General features: G+C 36.0%; 2 protein-coding genes across 8 annotated transcripts in view; one reads left to right on the top strand and one right to left on the bottom strand.

Moving 5' to 3' along the window:
* Nucleotides 1-1,677, bottom strand: part of FGF7 (fibroblast growth factor 7) — a 65,019-nt gene extending 63,342 nt beyond the window's left edge. The window contains exons 1-2 of the mRNA XM_007170429.3: nt 1,435-1,677; nt 283-837 (exon numbers count right to left, since the gene is read on the bottom strand). Of these exons, the coding sequence (XP_007170491.1) occupies nt 283-568 (286 nt within the window). The 5' untranslated portion in view covers nt 569-837; nt 1,435-1,677. The remainder of the gene's footprint in view (nt 1-282; nt 838-1,434) is intronic.
* The window catches only part of FAM227B (family with sequence similarity 227 member B), a 280,693-nt gene that overhangs the window by 167,881 nt on the left and 93,571 nt on the right, over nt 1-19,241 (top strand). The gene's annotated exons all lie outside the window — the stretch shown is intronic.

Consider the following 19,241-nt stretch of genomic DNA (forward strand, 5'->3'; position numbering starts at 1 on the left):
TAGCATTTACATTTTGCTTAACATATGAGCATTTTGAGCTTAGGACATGGAGAATATATTTTCAAATTGGCTTGAGTGATCAGCTCCAACTATAGTATTAGTAGATTTGCCCTACTCCAGGAGATGGTTTTAGGAACATAGTTTAACTATCCCGATTTAGAGCCAATAGAAAATTATATATTTTTTTCAAAAGAGACTGAGAAAACTTGTCACTTGAAAATTGATCCTTTCACAGATTGTTAAGGTTCATAAGCTGTGCTGTAAATAAAAAACATCACTTACTGTAATTATTCTTCATCTCTTGGGTCCCTTTGACTTTGCCTCGTTTATCAATCCTCAGATACCACTGTGTTCGACAGAAGAGTCTTCTCACTCTTATATCCCCTCCTTCCATGTAATCATAACTTCTTGTATGTCGCTCGGGGCTGGAACAGTTCACATTTGTAGCCATTTGCTCTGGAGTCATGTCATTGCAAGCTAAAGATATAGTGCCCACTAGACAGATAATGTGGAAGCATGATCTGTAGAGCAAACTTGGCAGGATCCATGTCAGTATCCATTTGCGCATTATAGTATAGTGCCCCGGGTGTTCATGAATAACATAATGAAAATTAAATCTTGAGTTGATTGTTGTTCCTAGGTCATTGACCTCGTCCTATCTGTGAACTGTAGATTGATTTAAGAAAGAGTAGTTGCACTCTCCAAGTTGTTAGCCTTATCCTTTTAGTTCCTGATAACAATATAGAATTCCTCCTTAGATAACTCTCTGTCAGTATATCCTTATAAAAACAGGTTGTAATAAGCTCAGTTGCTGCGTTGCTGTTTGCTACTTGACTTCTGTTTGCAATGAGAGATTAAGAATGGGGAGGGAGGAGAGAGAGGAAGATGAAAAATTATATGTATAAATTTCAGTGTGTAAATACTATTATAACATACTGTGTAATTCATACTGTGAAGGTACATTTAAAACAGCTTTCACAGAGGATGTCAGTGTCTTTACCACTCTGTATGTAGATTTACAAAAGTTATGCATTAGTAGAGACAAATCAGAATATGATTGTACCATTCATTCCAGTTCGTACTTGGTAAGAAACATCCTGCAATTAGAGCTGTTGATTTAAATTAAGTTCTAAAATTACTATTAACAAAATATAAATGCTTTTCCCTAGATTTCTTTATTATATTCTTTTACGTTTGTGGTTTGTCAGTTATTTTCTCCTGAACTGCCCACATTTCTCAAGTTAAATGTCAGGATTGCTCTGGAGAATTTCAACCTTATCTTTATGTAAGTTCTACAACAGAATTACTATAGATAATCTCACAGCTCAAAAATCTGGTAACTTTACTTTTCCCCTCAGTACTAAAACCAGAAAAAGAGATAAACTACTAACAAATATTCAGCATTATTTTTAAAGACAAATAACAGTCACTTACTTGTTCTGTTGATAACAGCTGGATACACAAGAATTCCATGTCTGTTGTCTGCCCTGTGCAACTTGAGCCTCTCTACTGTAGCTACAAACTATTTCTCAGCTGAGAAATTCTCCAGCAGAATCATAATTGTTTCCATAAATCAACAGGCAAGAGGATTTTCTCTGTGTATGTGAGCGCGTGTGAGCTTGTGTGTGTGTGTGTGGAGCCTTTTATTCAGGGCTTTTCGATAAATACCTTTGCTGACCTCATTGGAAGCAATTAAAACTTAACCAGTGAGCTGTTAGTTGAATACAACAGCGAGAATAAAGGAGGCTTGTATAGTATTCATTCAATGGTCATGAGAGGGAGCTATGAACATGGTTTATGCTCAGATCTACAACTGGGTACCTACTTTGTAGAAACAAATCTCTGATTCTGAAGCAGTTAGAAGGGGAAAGGGAATTTTTTAGATTGTCTTATAACATAGCAGTTGTATATAAGTTGAAAATATTCCTTGGAACATGTATGTAAAAGGGATTTTTTTAATTTAAAATCTTTTACATAGCTTTATGATGCATGCATTTCTACTATTATTCCTTTGTGTTCAGAATGTTAGAATGAAACTACTAATGTGTATTAATTCACATCTTACTATCTTCAAGAACTATATAGCTGAGTTAAGGGTATATCTCTTCATACAGAGATATTTCAGCATTGCATATGAGTATAATTTTATATCTTATGTTACTAGACTGAAAGTAAGAATAACAACATTCTTATTTGAGTTGGGCCACTAATTACCAGTATGACCTGGGCAAGTCACCTGAAGTTTCTGAATCTCAGCTGCTACATTTGTAAAATTAGTCTAGATGATTCTATTGTGCCTTGTATTTTTAAAATCCTGTGACTTGTTACTAACACTAACTACTAAGATAAGGAAGAAGATACATACTCTTAAAATTATTATTCTTAAAAATAAAAAATAAAAAATTTTTATATGGTTTTATATTGGTTATCAATGTTTGCCTCTTGCCCTTAATAAGAACATTAATGCAATAAATAAATGTTAATTTAGGGATGGAATTTTAAGAGGTATAGCTCATGTAAATAAGAGAATGCTACTTTGCTTTCCAACATGAGTTATTCTCCCTTTTATTTCCTGTTCTAACGTGTATATAGTAGTGTTCTAGTGTTTTATTAGATATTTGTTGCAAAATAATTGCATTGTTAATATAAAACAATATTTAGGAATACATATTAAAATTCTCTTTCCCATATTAAATACCCCCAACACACACGTACACACACACACACACACACACACACACACACACACACACACACAAACACTGCATTTGAAATGCACTACTTTACCACCAGGTGGTGCATGTAGACCAAATAGGAAAAGAAAATTAAGTACGTTCAGTTGTATTATAATTTATGTGATTTCCCTTTGTGTCTATGCTTTTGGGGAACAGAATCAATAGCACAGCATAGTTTAAACATACTCAGTTATTCTTAAGGCACCAAATATGACATTTCTAAGTTAATTAGAGCAGAAGAGGATGGCCCTTCCTTAATTGCCTCTGTTGAAAGCTAGATAGCTACAAAATATTCCATCATGTATTTCTCTAGAAGGGGGAAAAAGAAAAAAAAAAAAAAGTATGATGCTACTGTGATCTGAATCATACCTCCATTAGTTTTGTAGGCAACAATACTGAGCAGGGTCAGAACTCCTAGGACTTGGATATTTCTTCTAAAGAAATGAAAATTATTAACAGTTAATTCACATGTAAAGATATTCAAGAGCTACTAAATTCATCTGTTCCAAATTGACCCTACAGATTTTATACTAAGAAATCAATAGATCAGAGGTCAAAAATTGCTAATTAAATGCTCAAGACTTAAATTTAAAATTGAATTGTCTTAAAAGGACTGAGAAAATATTTGAAGAGAATATAGTTGAAACCTTTCCTAACATGGGAAAGGAAATAATCAATCAACTCCAGGAAGCACTGAGAGTCCCATTCAGGATAAATCCAAGGAGAAACACGCCAAGACACATATTAATCAAACTATCAAAAATTAAATACAAAGAAAAAATATTAAAAACAGCAAGGGAAAAACAACAAATAACATACAATGGAATCCCCATAAGGTTAACAGCTGATCTTTCAGCAGAAACTCTGCAAGCCAGGAGGGAGTGGTAGGACATATTTAAAGTGATGAAAGGGAAATACCTACAACCAAGATTACTCTACCCAGCAAGGATCTCATTCAGATTCAATGGAGAAATTAAAACCTGTACAGACAAGCAAAAGCTAAGAGAATTCAGCACCACCAAAACAGCTTTACAACAAATGCTAATGGAACTTCTGTAGGCAGAAAACACAAGAGAAGGAAAAGACCTACAATAACAAACCCAAAACAATTAAGAAAATGGTAATAGGAACATACATAGCGATAACTACCTTAAATGTAAATGGATTAAATGCTCCAACCAAAAGACATAGACTGGCTGAATGGATACAAAAACAAGACCTGTATATATGCTGTCTACAGGAGACACACTTCAGACCTAGGGACACATACAGACTGAACGTAAGGGGATGGAAAAAGATATTCCATGCAAATGGAAATCAAAAGAATGCTGGAGTAGCAATTCTCATATCAGACAAAATAGACTTTAAAATAAAGACTATTACAAGAGACAAAAAAGGACACTACATAACGATCAAGGGATCGATCCAAGAAGAAGATATAACAATTGTAAATATTTATGCACCCAACATAGGAGCACCTCAATACATAACGCAAATACAGCCATAAAAGGGGAAATTGACAGTAACACAATCATAGTAGGGGACTTTAACACGCCACATTCACCAATGGACAGATCATCCAAAATGAAAATAAATAAGGAAACACAAGCTTTAAATGATACATTAAACAAGATGGACTTAATTGATATTTATAGGACATTCCATCCAAAAACAACAGAATACACTTTCTTCTCAAGTGCTCATGGAACATTCTCCAGGATAGATCATATCTTGGGTCACAAATCAAGCCTTGGTAAATTTAAGAAAATTGAAATGGTATCAAGTATCTTTTCCGACCACAACGCTATGAGACTAGATATCAATTACAGGGAAAAATCTGCAAAAAATACAAATACATGGAGGCTAAACAATACACTACTTAGTAACCTAGCAATCACTGAAGAAATCAAACAGGAAATCAAAAAATACCTGGAAACAAATGATGATGAAAACACGATGACCCAATACCTATGGGAGGCAGCAAAAGCAGTTCTAAGAGGGAAGTTTATAGCAATACAGTCCTACCTTAAGAAACAAGAAACATCTCAAATAAACAACCTAACCTTACACCTAAAACAATTAGAGAAACAAGAACAAAAAAAACCCACAGTTAGCAGAAGGAAAGAAATCATAATGATCAGATCAGAAATAAATGAAAAAGAAATGAGGGAAATGATAGCAAAGATCAATAAAACTAAAAGCTGGTTCTTTGAGAAGATAAACAAAATTGATAAACCATTAGCCAGACTCATCAAGAAAAAGGAGAATACTCAAGTCAATAGAATTAGAAATGAAAAAGGAGAAGTAACAACTGACACTGCAAAAGTACAAAGGATCATGAGAGATTACTACAATCAACTATATGCCATTAAAATGGACAACCTGGAAGAAATGGGCAAATTCTTAGAAATGCACAACCTTACGTGACTGAACGAGGAAGAAATAGAAAATATGAACAGGCCAATCACAAGAACTGAAATTGAAACTGTGATTAAAAATCTTCCAACAAACAAAAGCCCAGGACCAGATGGCTTCACAGGCGAATTCTATCAAACATTTAGAGAAGAGCTAACACCTATCCTTCTCAAACTCTTCCAAAATATAGCAGAGGGATGAACACTCCCAAACTCATTCTACGAGGCCACCATCACCCTGATACCAAAACCAGACAAAGTTGTCACAAAGAAAGAAAACTGCAGGCCAATTTCACTGATGAACGTAGATGCAAAAATCCTCAGCAAAATACTAGCAAACAGAATCCAACAGCACATCAAAAGGATCATACACCATGATCAAGTGGGGATTATCCCAGGAATGCAAGGATTCTTCAATATATGGAAATCAATCAATGTGATACACCATATTAACAAATTGAAGGAGAAAAACCATATGATCATCTCAATAGATGCAGAAAAAGCTTTCGACAAAATTCAACACCCATTTATGATAAAAACCCTCCAGAAAGTAGGCATAGAAGGAACTTACCTCAACATAATAAAGGCCATATAGACAAACCCACAGCCAACATCGTCCTCAATGGTGAAAAACTGAAACCATTTCCACTAAGATCAGGAAGAAGACAAGGTTGTCCACTCTCACCACTATTATTCAACATAGTTTTGGAAGTTTTAGCCACAGCGATCAGAGAAGAAAAAGAAATAAAAGGAATCCAAATCGGAAAAGAAGAAGTAAAGCTGTCACTGTTTGCAGATGACATGATACTATACAGAGAACCCTAAAGATGCTACCAGAAAACTACTAGAGATAATCAATGAATTTAGTAAAGTAGCAGGTTACAAAATTAATGCACAGAAATCTCTTGCTTTCCTATACACTAATGATGAAAAATCTGAAAGTGAAATTAAGAAAACACTCCCATTTACCATTGCAACAAAAAGAATAAAATATCTAGGAATAAACCTACCTAGGGAGACAAAAGACCTGTATGCAGAAAATTATAAGACACTGATGAAAGAAATTAAAGATGATAGAAACAGATGGAGAGATATACCATGTTCTTGGATTGGAAGAATCAACATTGTGAAAATGACTCTACTACCCAAAGCAATCTACAGATTCAATGCAATCCTATCAAACTACCACTGGCATTTTTCACAGAACTAGAACAAAAAAATCTCACAATTTGTATGGAGACACAAGAGACCCCGAATAGCCAAAGCAATCTTGAGAAAGAAAAACGGAGCTGTAGGAATCAGGCTCCCTGACTTCACACTATACTACAAAGCTACAGTAATCAAGACAGTATGGTACTGGCACAAAAACAGAATTATAGATCAATGGAACAGGATAGAAAGCCCAGAGATAAACCCACGCACATATGGTCACCTTATCTTTGATAAAGGTGGCAAGCATATACAGTGGAGAAAAGACAGCCTCTTGAATAAGTGGTGCTGGGAAAACTGGACAGCTACATGTAAAGGAATGAAATTAGAACACTCCCTAACACCATACACAAAAATAAGCTTAAAATGGATCAAAGACCTAAATGTAAGGCCAGACACTATCAAACTCTTAGAGGGAAACATAGGCAGAACACTCTATGACATAAATCACAGCAAGATCCTTTTTGACCCACCTCCTAGAGAAATGGAAATAAAAATAAGAATAAACAAATGGGACCTAATGAAACTTAAAAGCTTTTGCACAGCAAAGGAAACTATAAACAAGATGAAAAGACAACCCTCAGAAAGTATTTGCAAATGAAGCAACTGACAAAGGATTAATCTCCAAAATTTACAAGCAGCTTATGTAGCTCAATATCCAAAAAAAACAAACAACCCAATCCAAAAATGGGCAGAAGACCTAAATAGACATTTCTCCAGAGAAGATATACAGATTGCCAACAAACACATGGAAGGATGCTCAACATCATTAATATTAGAGAAATGCAAATCAAAACTACAATGAGATATCATCTCACACTGGTCAGAATGGCCATCATCAAAAAATCTACCAACAATTAATGCTGGAGAGGGTGTGGAGAAAAGGGAACCCTCTTGCACTGTTGGTGGGAATGTAAATTGATACAGCCACTATGGAGAACAGTATGGAGGTTCCTTAAAAAACTAAAAATAGAACTACCATACGACCCAGCAATCCCACTGCTGGGCATACACCCTGAGAAAACCATAATTCAAAAAGAGTCATGTACCACAATGTTCATTGCAGCTCTATTTACAATAGCCAGGACATGGAAGCAACCGAAGTGTCCATCACCAAATGAATAGATAAAGAAGATGTGGCACACATATACAATGGAATATTACTCAGCCATAAAAAGAAATGAAATTGAGTTATTTGTAGTGAGGTGGATGGACCTAGAGACTGTCAAACAGAGTGAAGGAAGTCAGAAAAACAAATACCATATGCTAACGCATATATATGGAATCTAAAAAACAACAACAAAAAATGGTTCTGAAGAACCTAGGGGCAAGATAGGAATAGACTAAAGATGCAGACGTAGAGAATGGACTAGAAGACATGGAGAGGGGGAAGGGTAAGCTGGGACGAAGTGAGAGAGTGGCATGGACATATATACACTACCAAATGTAAAATAGAAAGCTAGTGGGAAGCAGCCACATAGCACAGGGAGATCAGCTCAGTGCTTTGTGTCCACCTAGAGGGGTGGGATAGGGAGAGTGGGAGGGAGACACAAGAGGGAGGAGATATGGGGATATATGTATATGTAAAGCTGATTCACTTTGTTGTACAGCAGGAAGTAACACCATTTTAAAGTAATTATACTCCAATAAAGATGTTAAAAAATAAAATAAAAATAAAAAAAAAGAGAAGTCCACAGTCTAATTAGGGAAAGAAAACGTGAAAAGTAAATAACAATAAATTTATAATTTGTAATTCAAGACAATAATAGAACAATTATCAAAAGGCTGCACAAAGTGATCTCTTCAAAGAATTAGGGAATAACTGTTAGGACAGTTTAGAGAAGTACAGCTGGTAAGTAGGCTGGGAAGAGAATATTCTAGTTCATGCAATATTTACAAGTGCAAGTAATGAGATACATGAGCAGTGTAAAATTTTTACTAGAGAGAATAATTTAAGAAAGAGGTTGGGGAGAGTCTAGAAGGAATGCAGGTAAGAGAATGGAGGGTTCAAATCATTCAGGACCATAAATAACAAGCCAAATCATCTCACCTCAACTGGGAAACAATTAGGAGCTATCAAGTATTTTGGAAATGGATAGTAATAGGTTCATTTATCTTGTGATGGTATAAAGGATGGTTTGGGGAGCAGAAAACTAGCATGGAGACAAATCAAGACGCTATTACAGTAGGTTCTAGTGTGCGATGATAACTTCCAGAATCAACAGATTGGCAGTGGGAAGAGAAAGAAAAGCTATTTTGAAGCCAGTAATTTCATTTACTAAGAAAGAAGAAGAAAAAGGGGGAGTCAAAGATGATCCTAAGGTTCTTTTGAGTTGAGAAGATGATAGAGCTCTTTAGATGCCAGCTTTGGAAAGCCATGTTAGAGGAAATTATGAATACAGTTTTAAAAAAAAATTCAGTCATACATATGCATGTAGTTTACACATAAAGTCTGGAGTTTAAGAGAAAAAAAAAAAAACTGTGCTAAATTCCCTGAAAGGAAGTGAAACATAAAAGTGCCTTTGAGAGGCATCCCAGAGAAGGCAGAGTCCATAGAACAGGCAGCATAGAGAAAAGTCTATTTGGGAAACCTAGCTCTGCATTTCTGGTAACTCCACAGCACACAGCAGAAGCAGCAAAACTCCAAAGTGTAAAGCCTGCCCATGTGTCTAAACAGACTGGCTCATAAGCACCCCTCATAAAGATTGCCCATGTTTTAAAAGATGTTTTAAAAGAAATCTGGAAGAGCAGAGAACTCAGACCTGAAGGAACTGTGTGAGCAGAGTCAGTGAACACCCAGAAGTAACCAGGGTAGACAAATGACTCAACAACCAGAAGTCCTTGCCTTGGCCCTGAATAAACCCCTTGAATTCTATCTCATCTTGGAGCAGAAGAGGGGAACCCAAGAATAATTGACATAAGTTTTCTACTAACTGGGGGTGGGAGGTAAGGGGGGTTGAAATTCTCAAAGTTGAAGCTAGGTTGATTTATAAACGTAAAGTTATATGTTATCCCTTGCATATTTGAGATTGTGGTCCAAGATTTATTTCCACTACATTCCCACCACCATCACCACACTATGGATTTATCTTCATCTTTTATTCTGTCAGTCCCATTTCATAAATTCAGTCTCAACTTTGAATCATGCCATACAACCAACATTTCTCACTTCCTTGATTCATTCACTTAACAAATATTTATCAAATACCTACTGGGTGCCAGATGTTGTCTTGGACTTTTGGTGATACAATGGTGAGTATTCTAGAAGTGGTTTTTGCACTTAAAGAGTATGCATCCCAGTGGGAAAACATAAACGCGCTGATCTTTGGCATTTGTGTGTGGCAGAGGCAGGGTGGATGTGGATGGGATACAAAGAAGGTATTCAAGAAGATAGGAGGCAGAGAGGTAAATGGGTAGAGGGACCTACTTTAAGTAAGAAGGGCCCACCTGAGGAGGTAAATTTTGAGACGCCTGGAACAAGACTGACCTTGGTGTGTTCCAAGAACTGAAAGAAGGCCAGTATTAATGAAGTACATGAGCAATGGGAAAAGGAGTGAGAGATTAGCGAAACTGGAAAAGCAGACAGGAGCCAGATCATAAAGAACTTTGAAGGTCATGGTAATAGGAGTTTGGGTTTATTCTAAGTGTAGTAGGAAGCTGGAGTACAGGCATGTCTACTTATAGACCTTATAGACCTGGTCGAAGACAATAGTTTAAACTCTGGAGTAAAATCCCAAAAGTAATTGAGCAAGCCTGGGGTTCCTATAAATCTTCAGTTATGCAAACTTTATGCTTACTCTTGTGTCCTAACATTTAAAAACTAACTGTATATAAGATACAAAGTCTGAGTCATATGCTCAAAATTGTGGTGTGCCTGTGACTCAACTATATAAATACCTCAGTTTACAAATGTATCTAGACTCTTTGTGTCTCTGAGTCTATACAAATTTGTTTTATTTCATTTTATATTTATAAAAAGTTATCTAAAATGCTAATCTAGAATTCAAGCTCTTGAAATTATGTTTTTAACTTACTAAACAACTTTGGACCTGGAGCAAGATCTCTAGAGTCTCTAGCTGTTCTTTTTTCTGTATAATGAAGTTACATTATACAATTTACTCTTGATTGCCTTGACACCCTTTAAATTAATGCTTAACTTTAGCAAAGACTCAGTCTCCTTGATTCAGGGCAATACGTTAGTGCCTGTTTTTGACAGCCTAGTGCCACTCTAACAGTTGGAAATTGTTATAATGGCTATGGAGAGAGTTTTGCTTCACCCCTAGGAAAACATAATGAAAAACAACAAATACTCTGTGCAGTTAGGGTTATTACATTCTTTGCTTTAAATTGTCATTCTTTGGTTCCATATGCATTGCCTACATAGCAAAATGAGTAAAACTAGCAATTTTTTTAATGTTGTGAATGTCAGTGTGTTAATTAGAAAATTGTTTTAATTTTTCATTCATTAGCTTTAAAACCATGACTTTTCAGCACTAGATGAACTTTTCAAAAGTGGAAGTAGGAGGTAGAATAGAGATAATTATGGTAGTAAAGAAGAAGAAAGTTATGGAGTCCAACATCCTTAGTATAAAGATACACTCACAGAAAGCCAGGCATCTGGTAAAATATAGATCCATGTAAAACTGGCAGCTAACAAAATAACTCATGCATAAGAGAAAGAAGGTTCATACTTCTCCCTGGCTTTCTTTTCAAACTAAACCTTCTTGCTATCTTTAAATATTACTCATATTTTCCCTTCAATTGTATTTAATATTAACTCAGTCATAATGAGTTCTCCTGCTAATCAGTTCCAAAAATTATCAATTCTACCACCACAATTTCTTCAACACCTGTTTCTTCCTATCGGTTGTTACCTTCACATCCTAAGTCAAGTAATTGTTACCTTTCATGTCAGTCCTATCCTAACCCATCTCCTTTCATCTCCTCTCTCCAACCTCCAATCCATTTTATGTGTTGCTATCAAGTTAATCTTCCTAAAGCACAGTTGTAATCATGTTATTTTTCTGCTCAAAAGTATTCAGTAACACCTCCATTTTTCCTGAATAAAATACTAGTCTTCTTTTTCTAACATGGGAACTTCTGTTCCAACATCCTCTGTGATGATCAACACTTCCAAAACACCTGTCTCACTAGATTTAGGGTAACGGGAGATTCACCTGCTCCTCACGTCTCTTGGTAGGGAAGGGAACTAACGGAGAAGAAATCCTCCTCACAAATTGTCTCTCTCCTTCTCCCTCTCCCTACTTTCTCTGCCTCCACTCTCCTCTCTTTCTTTCTTCTCTCTTATATCTTCAGTCTGGTGAGGAACCCAAGAGTCATGTAAGCAATTATCAAATATTTCCTTTGAAATTTTACATACTGAGTTTTCAATGATGCAATAAAATCTTTGTCCCTTGATGAACTCAGCTACTTGCTTCAAATCAACCTTTACTGTGTATTTAGGTAGTATGCAATATGATAGAGATATACTGTTCGGTAAGATAAGCAAGGTCCCTGACTTCATGGACCTTAAATCATGGAGGAGGGGACAGATTATGAACATATAAAAGAATTCTGATTATATTGCAGGAAGAAGTAAATAGGTACTATGGTAACAAATAACTTGAAGGAGAAGGGAGGAGAAGGGATGGTTTAAATCTGGTCACAAAAGACCTTTCTGAGGAGGTGACATTTAAGCTGAGATCTGAAGGATAAGAAGAAATCAGAAGTGGAGGTAATGCATTCCAGGCAAAGGTAACAGGGAAAACAAAGGCTCTGAGGTGAAAATGAGCTTGGTGTGTTTCAGAAACTAAATGACAGTATAACTGGAACAGAGTTAACAAGGGGAAAGTTAGGTGATTTGAAAGCAACGTGTGTAGGATCTTGATGTCAACAATGGGGACTTTGGATTTGATCCTAAGTATAATGGGTAATAATCAATGGGTAATGTGATCATCATGAAAACTTTGTGAGAATGGTTTGGAGGATGGCAAAAGTTGAAGTAAGGAGACCAGTTAGGAGGCTGTGGCTATAATCCACTTTGGAGATGATGATTCCTTAGACTAGGATCATGGCAGGGAGAGGGAAAGAAGCGGGTAGAGAAATTTTGGAGACAAATCTTGGTGATAGATTCAATGTGAGAGACAAGGAGGAGTCAAGGTTAAATTCCGGATGTCTGCCATTTGTAACAGGATAAATAGTGGTGTCATTTGTAGAGATAAGAAAGACTGGAAGAAGACCAGCATTGGAGGGGAAAATCAGGCAGTTGGAAAGTTTAGGTGAGAGGAATGCTATAACCCAAAACCCTACTCATTCTGGATCAGAGGGATCTGGACCTGTTACTCCCTTAAAATGAGAACCAGTAAGCATCTTGCAAATCAGTTAACACGAAGTGTGGAATTAGAATCTCTTTTTAAGGTGCTCTGGTGCAAAAAGAAAACTTTTCTCATAGCAGTATTAAGTATGTATTTTGACAGAAATGTTAAATGAGGGCTATCCTCCCTCATTTCCCTAATTAAGAATATTTCTGACAACCAGAATATCAAAGACCCCAGTATTATAACACATGAAATTATCAGAAGGCAAGTTATGTTATGAGACCTTATTATAGAAGCCTAAAGCAGTTTCATTTTTTGGTTTCAGCCATAAATGGGTTTCAAAGTTGTCCAAATATAGGTTAACGTACAGTTCAGTCAATTCTTGTGACACTGAGAAAGAAGTTTTTAACTAACAATGTTGGCAATTTAAAAAGAAATCAATACTTAATACTCTCTCTGAGTATTTTACCTAAAAGAAAATTGCTTTTATATTCTAGAGGAATGTTGTAGTAGAGTAGTTCATATCAGCATATAATGCCACAGTGAATTATACAACAACAAAAAAATCAGAAACTAAACTTTCGTATATCTAATGCCAAGAGAAATTAGTGAAGTTAAAAAAAAAAAAAGACAGTTATATCAGTCATTTGATAGTAGCCAGAAGAACAACAAGACTGCCAGATTTTTTTCTAATAGAATTTTTTGGCTGCACATGATTGTAGCTTTGATTTCCTAGCCTAAGAAGCTTGGAAGTTGGAAGCATAGTTTCATGACTTTAGAGAATTGCTGAATTAGTAAAAATCAAAAATTATAGTATATTTTAAAAGAAATACTGTTTATTAATGCCAAGAACTATATGTGTAATAAATCAAACTGTCACCTGGCTTAATTAAATCAATAAGAAAAATATGGAAATAGCTTATTAACTTATTTGCAAATGTGAATGTGAAAGTACTGAAAGATGTTTGAAAGTTGCTTTCTCTCTTAAATATTTTAAAATCTCCCCTGACAACTGATTTATCCTACTAATTTGTACTATGTTGGAAATATCTGCAAAGCAAAAAGATAAACTTCAATGCAAACTCAATTTGAATGGTAACAAATTCTGAATTAAGGGACTCCAAATGAATGAAGTTTTACTATATTTTAAATTATTCTAAGGATAATAGAATAGCATTCACTTTATTATTTTTGCCTTGGATAAATAAAATTAAAGAGAATAACACTAGTTTTTAGTATAATGAAAGGGGTAATTAAAGACTAATTCAAAAATGGTAATGAAATTATGTATGGTGTACTCCTCCCTTCCCTTGATTGCCTTTACGCCTTCCATTCCGTTTATTCCACTCAGCATGTCGACATATTGTAGTAATAAGTATACTTATTTCTAAGTATATGTATATTCTTAGAAGTATAAGTATATGTATTTCTAATATAATCGAAAATAAAACCAAGAAGCAAATTCAGAGCATCAAAAACATTATTGTTCTTTTCATCCCTCTAAAAATGTGGAAGAGAAGGGGTGAAAAATATAAAATTTCTGGATCATTTTATCACACCCAGAGTGTGTCATATTTTAAATTTAAAGGGGGCTCTTTTTTTTCTTTCAACAATAGTCCCCATCTTTTTCGTGTTTAATTTATTCCTTTTAGACTGAAAGACCATCTTGTCCCTGTTTTTTCCTTGTTCACTTTTTTGGTCCATAGGTAAAAATTCAATTATGCTATTTTCTTGGTGATACCAAATATTTATCAAGATTTAAGAGTTTTTTTCCTTCTGTTTTGAATTCTGAAACTGTTTCTTATCTTATCCTATTCATTCTCCTTCCCTTTCTCTCTGCATTTTTCTCCTTTATTTTTTTATTCTTCTCTCTCTCTCTCTCTCTCTCTCACACACACACACACCACACACACACCGACACACGCACACTTTTTCTATTATACCCATGCTTCAAGTTTCTAGAAACCTCCTTAGGTCATTCTTATATTAATTTTCTACTTGTTTGTCATTTTTTTCACTCTAGTATTGAAAAACACATCTGGTTTCTATTTTAATCAGTATTCCTATGAGAATAACTTCATATTATAGAAGACAAACAATTCTCAAATAACCCATAATGATGCAACCTCTGGTAATTTAAACTCTTATCCAGTGATTTTAAAAGAGCTATTTATGTACTCTAGCTTGGCAGGCTTTTATTTTTAATTTAAGATAAAGTTTATGGATGTGGGGTTTGTATGTGTAATCATTTAAAGCAAGTTAATATTTGGAAACCTATTTTTTCAAAATGAGAAATCTTGGAAACTAAACATGGAAAATGATTCACTCTTCTTGTTAGCAATTCATTTTTGAGAGTTCACAAGTTAAATGACACATACAAAGTGTTATGGGAGCAAGAAGATAGCAAAGCCTATGTACTGAAAAAAAAAGACAAAAAATTGGAACCACTAAGAAACAGCAAATAAATAAGTGAGAAATTAAGTGAGAAATTACTAAAAACTACTAGCTATGTACAGTATGAGAGGATATGGTGTTTAGAGGTAATATGGAACAACTGGCCTGTGAAGGGTTTCCAGGATTCAGATGATATCTTTGCAGTCAGACATACCTGGATTTGAATGACTGTTCTTCTCACTGACTGAAAAAAAAAAAAAGCACAACGTGAGAGTTGTGAGTTAAGTTTTATTTGGGGCCAAATAAGGACTGTAGCATGGGAGACAACATCTCAGATAGCTCTGAGAAACTGCTCCCTTGAGGTTGGGGCGGGGGTCAGTATATATATGATATTAGTGAAGGGGGATACATGCAGTCAAGCACACATTTTGGCAGAAGGTTGCTGCTAGTCATGAGGAGCAGATGTCCCCATTAATGATTTTAGTGCTTGTCTAGATATGAGAAGATGCAAGAAATTGGGCTCATAAAATTTTCTCCTGAAAATATCTAACTATGTAAAGGCCTGTTCTGCCAGTTTTTCCCAGAGCACAGAGTGCCTCATTCCTGATCTCTGCCCTGAACTCCTTTCAGAGTGTGTTGAGGGTCAGCGACTGCAGTGACTAGTGACTTTATTCTTGTAGAACCAGATGGCCAGAAATAATTTGTAGTGACAGCGCCCCCTCATGGTCATAAATTCGACCATGGTTTGGGAGGCATTTCGTGACCATTTTGTCCCACAGTGCTAGGAATGCTCACTCCTAGGTCAGGCAAGGATTTCGTTGGTAGGCCACTCAGTGTGACTGGACTAGTTCCTATTAACAGTAGCCAAAGGTCTCTGGACCACCTGTCTTACTAGTCTGTTATGGTCCAGAAAATGGTTCCCTCTTGTTGCTTCTTAACATATCTAGAGTTACACTATTACAATCATTGTTCTTATATAGAACTATATAACTGATTACTTGCTTCAAGTAACCTAGTCATCATTTTATCAAAGGCTCAGTCACACATTTAGTAATGCAAGAAACAGCAATCTTGTAAAATAGGCAGTATACAGGTAATATAGCTAGTAGTATGAGTAAGGTCATAAGAATTTAAGTCAAGAACTTCCATTAGGTGTGGCACAGTATATCACCAGGTCTTCTGACGTAGTCTGTTCTGTAACAGTTCTTATCTTTAAGGGAAATGATACACAGGCACTGTGCATAAGGCACCCAGTCCAATTTCTTAGTGTTATTAGGCCGGTTACCCTTAGTATGGTTTGACTGTTCCCAACATAAGGGGGGCCTTAAACTTAAGTGATCATAGCCTCGTGTTAGCCATATAAAGCCATCCCACAACGGAGGGAGGTTATCTTTTTTGGCCGAAATTTTGCTTGTTGCTCTGATTGAGATTGAGTAACTTTAAGAGAAAATTTGTATTTATGGCGATGGTCAGAGCAAGTATAATTGATAGGCCAAGTGAGGGAGTCTCATCTAGTAATATCAATAGTGGCCCAAACAAAACTATACGTCTTTCTTCTAGAATAAATTTCCCAAGAGCCATCCAGTTAGAGCCTTGGAGAGGACAAATCCACCAAGGTAAACCAGAAGTTCCAGACATGACTTTGTGTCAGGTAATTGACCACAAACCCAATGACTGGATTGATTGATTGATTGATTGATGGCTGCGTTGGGTCTTCGTTGCTGCATGCAGGCTTTCTCTAGTTGCAGTGAGCAGGGGCTACTCTTCCTTGCGGTGCCTGGGCTTCTCATTGCGGTGGCTTCTCTAGTTGCAGAGCACGGACTCCAGATGCATGGGCTTCAGTAGTTGTGGCATGCAGGCTCAGAAGTTGTGGCTCGTGGGCTCTAGAGTGCAGGCTCTGTAGTTGTGGCGCACGGGCTTAGTCGCTCTGAGGCATGTGAGATCTTCCCGGACCAGGGATCGAACCCATGTCGCCTGCATTGGAAGGTGGATTCTTAACCACTGCGCCACCAGTGAAGCCCCAATTGGATTGATTTTTAAAACTAGCATAGGATCAGGCCCATGATGGAAAAATGTTTTATCCATATGCAAAGTTCCAAGAAGTAAAAAAAAAAAAAAAAACACTACAAATGATCATATGGGTCAGGTCTGGCATCTTGGGAAATCTGTCTATTTCTGATGTCATCGTCTTCTCGTCCTGGTGTAAGTGTAGTTTCTCCTCTGTTTGAGTGTCTTTTTAAGGTGAGTTTGTGTTGGTAGTCATCTCTATAGCCAGTCCAGTGCAGGGGCCCTTTCTAACTGGGAAGTATTAATCCAAGAGTCAATTCCCTTCACTTTTGCTGTACATGAGCTAGTTAAGAGTATCTGATGAGGTAACCTTGGAAGTAACCTTCCATTTAGGTTAGAGATGGTTCTTTAAATGATGTCTTTTCCGGTATGTATAATCTCCTGGTTGCAGATCATGGAGCATCCAATCTTCATCTAAAGTTAGATTACTGAGATAAGCTTCAGAAACAAGCTTAGAGTGTCCTTTTAATCATTCAATTAAACTTCACAGTAATAAAACAGTGAGGAGCTATCTGGGAAGTGAGACTTCGTAAATACAGACCATAATTAACTAAACTAGAATTTAATATTCACTGAAACGTAATCTTTTTCTCTCTATAATTACCCTCATTTCTACCAAATATAGCCAGATTAAGACTAATTTGTTTGCAAAATAAGTCTGGTTTCAATAAACATGGCCTGATGATTTGCATAAGTGTAATTGATTATACAGGCTCTTTACAAATTGGCTTAGCTGGAACTTTTTAGTACGGAGTCTCAGATTGAATTTTTAAAATGCCTCTCAAGGCCAGGAAAACCACAGCAAGGGCTTGTCACAGATTTTGTGGGTGATATCTGTAGATTTGGGTGAATTCCTCCTTTTTTGAGGTTTTCAAAATACCTTGAGATTCCTGCACCTGTTAGGAGGTGGTCTTCCTAATTTACCTAATAAAGCTTCTGGGAACACAAGAGTTTCCAATCTCTGGAGGGATCAGGTAGTGAGAAAGGATAAATGTTTCAGTACTGCTTACAAAGATATAATTTACCAAATCGCTGTAAGTCATAATTAGGAGATAAGTTTCCTTATATCTGGAAAACACAGATTAAAAGCCAGTAATACTTCAGAGAGAAACCATAAAAATTATATCCGTATTCACCAGTTCACTCAATCCTATGTAAAAAATCCTTTTTTTTTTTCTTTTGGCCACCCACGTGGCATGCAGGATTTTAGTTCCCCAACCAGAGATTGAACCTGCACCCCCTGCAGTGGAAACGTGGAGTCTTAACCACTGGACTGCCAGAGAAGTCCCACAATTCCTTTTTGTTAACTGTTTTATGAAGCCATCAGGTTTTCCTATAAAATTCTTTAATTTTTCACCCAGTTCAGCGTATGATCTGAAAGTTATCAGAAACCTGTACTTGTCATAAAGTTCTTGCTATGAATCTTCTTGAAGAGGAAGAATTTTTGCAAAGACATCAGAGTAAAACAATAGCTATCTATGAATGATAAAAGACTTAAGGCACAGTTGAAGACCTGTTTACAATGCAATTGACAAAGAAACTTGGTTACTCCTGTGACATACAGCATTTTAAGGTAATATCTGGAATTATGACTGATAACATTTTACCAAGACATACCATATTTTTAGGAATTCCATATAATTCCTAGAATACTTAAATATTAATAACATTTACCCATACAACATAAGAAGATTTATTACTCATTGGACAATGCTAATCCCATGTAATTTAACACTCCAAATGAACCTAATTAGTTTAATCAGGTTTAATTAGACATCTCTTTGGGATGTCTCAGGGGCCCTTTGAAGCATCTCAAAGTTAGCTAGAGATCAAAGGAACTTCACTAGATTTTGATTTGGGAAGTTTCTCCAAAAATATAAAAAAGGTTTTAAAATATTTGGTCAAATAGGATCATAGGTCACTGTTAAACAATACTTCTTCACTTAACCAAAGGGACAGTAAAAGATTTCAAAAGCAAATATGGAATAGATCACTTAAAAGGTAAAGAAACTTAAAATCTGTTATCAAATGCAGATTGACCATTTAAGAAAACTTTGTCCTCTTAACAGAGAGAAAAACAAAATTCAGGTTTTGTACCAGCTTAT

This window comes from Balaenoptera acutorostrata, chromosome 3 (assembly GCF_949987535.1).
Source record: "Balaenoptera acutorostrata chromosome 3, mBalAcu1.1, whole genome shotgun sequence".
Lineage (NCBI taxonomy): Eukaryota > Metazoa > Chordata > Mammalia > Artiodactyla > Balaenopteridae > Balaenoptera > Balaenoptera acutorostrata.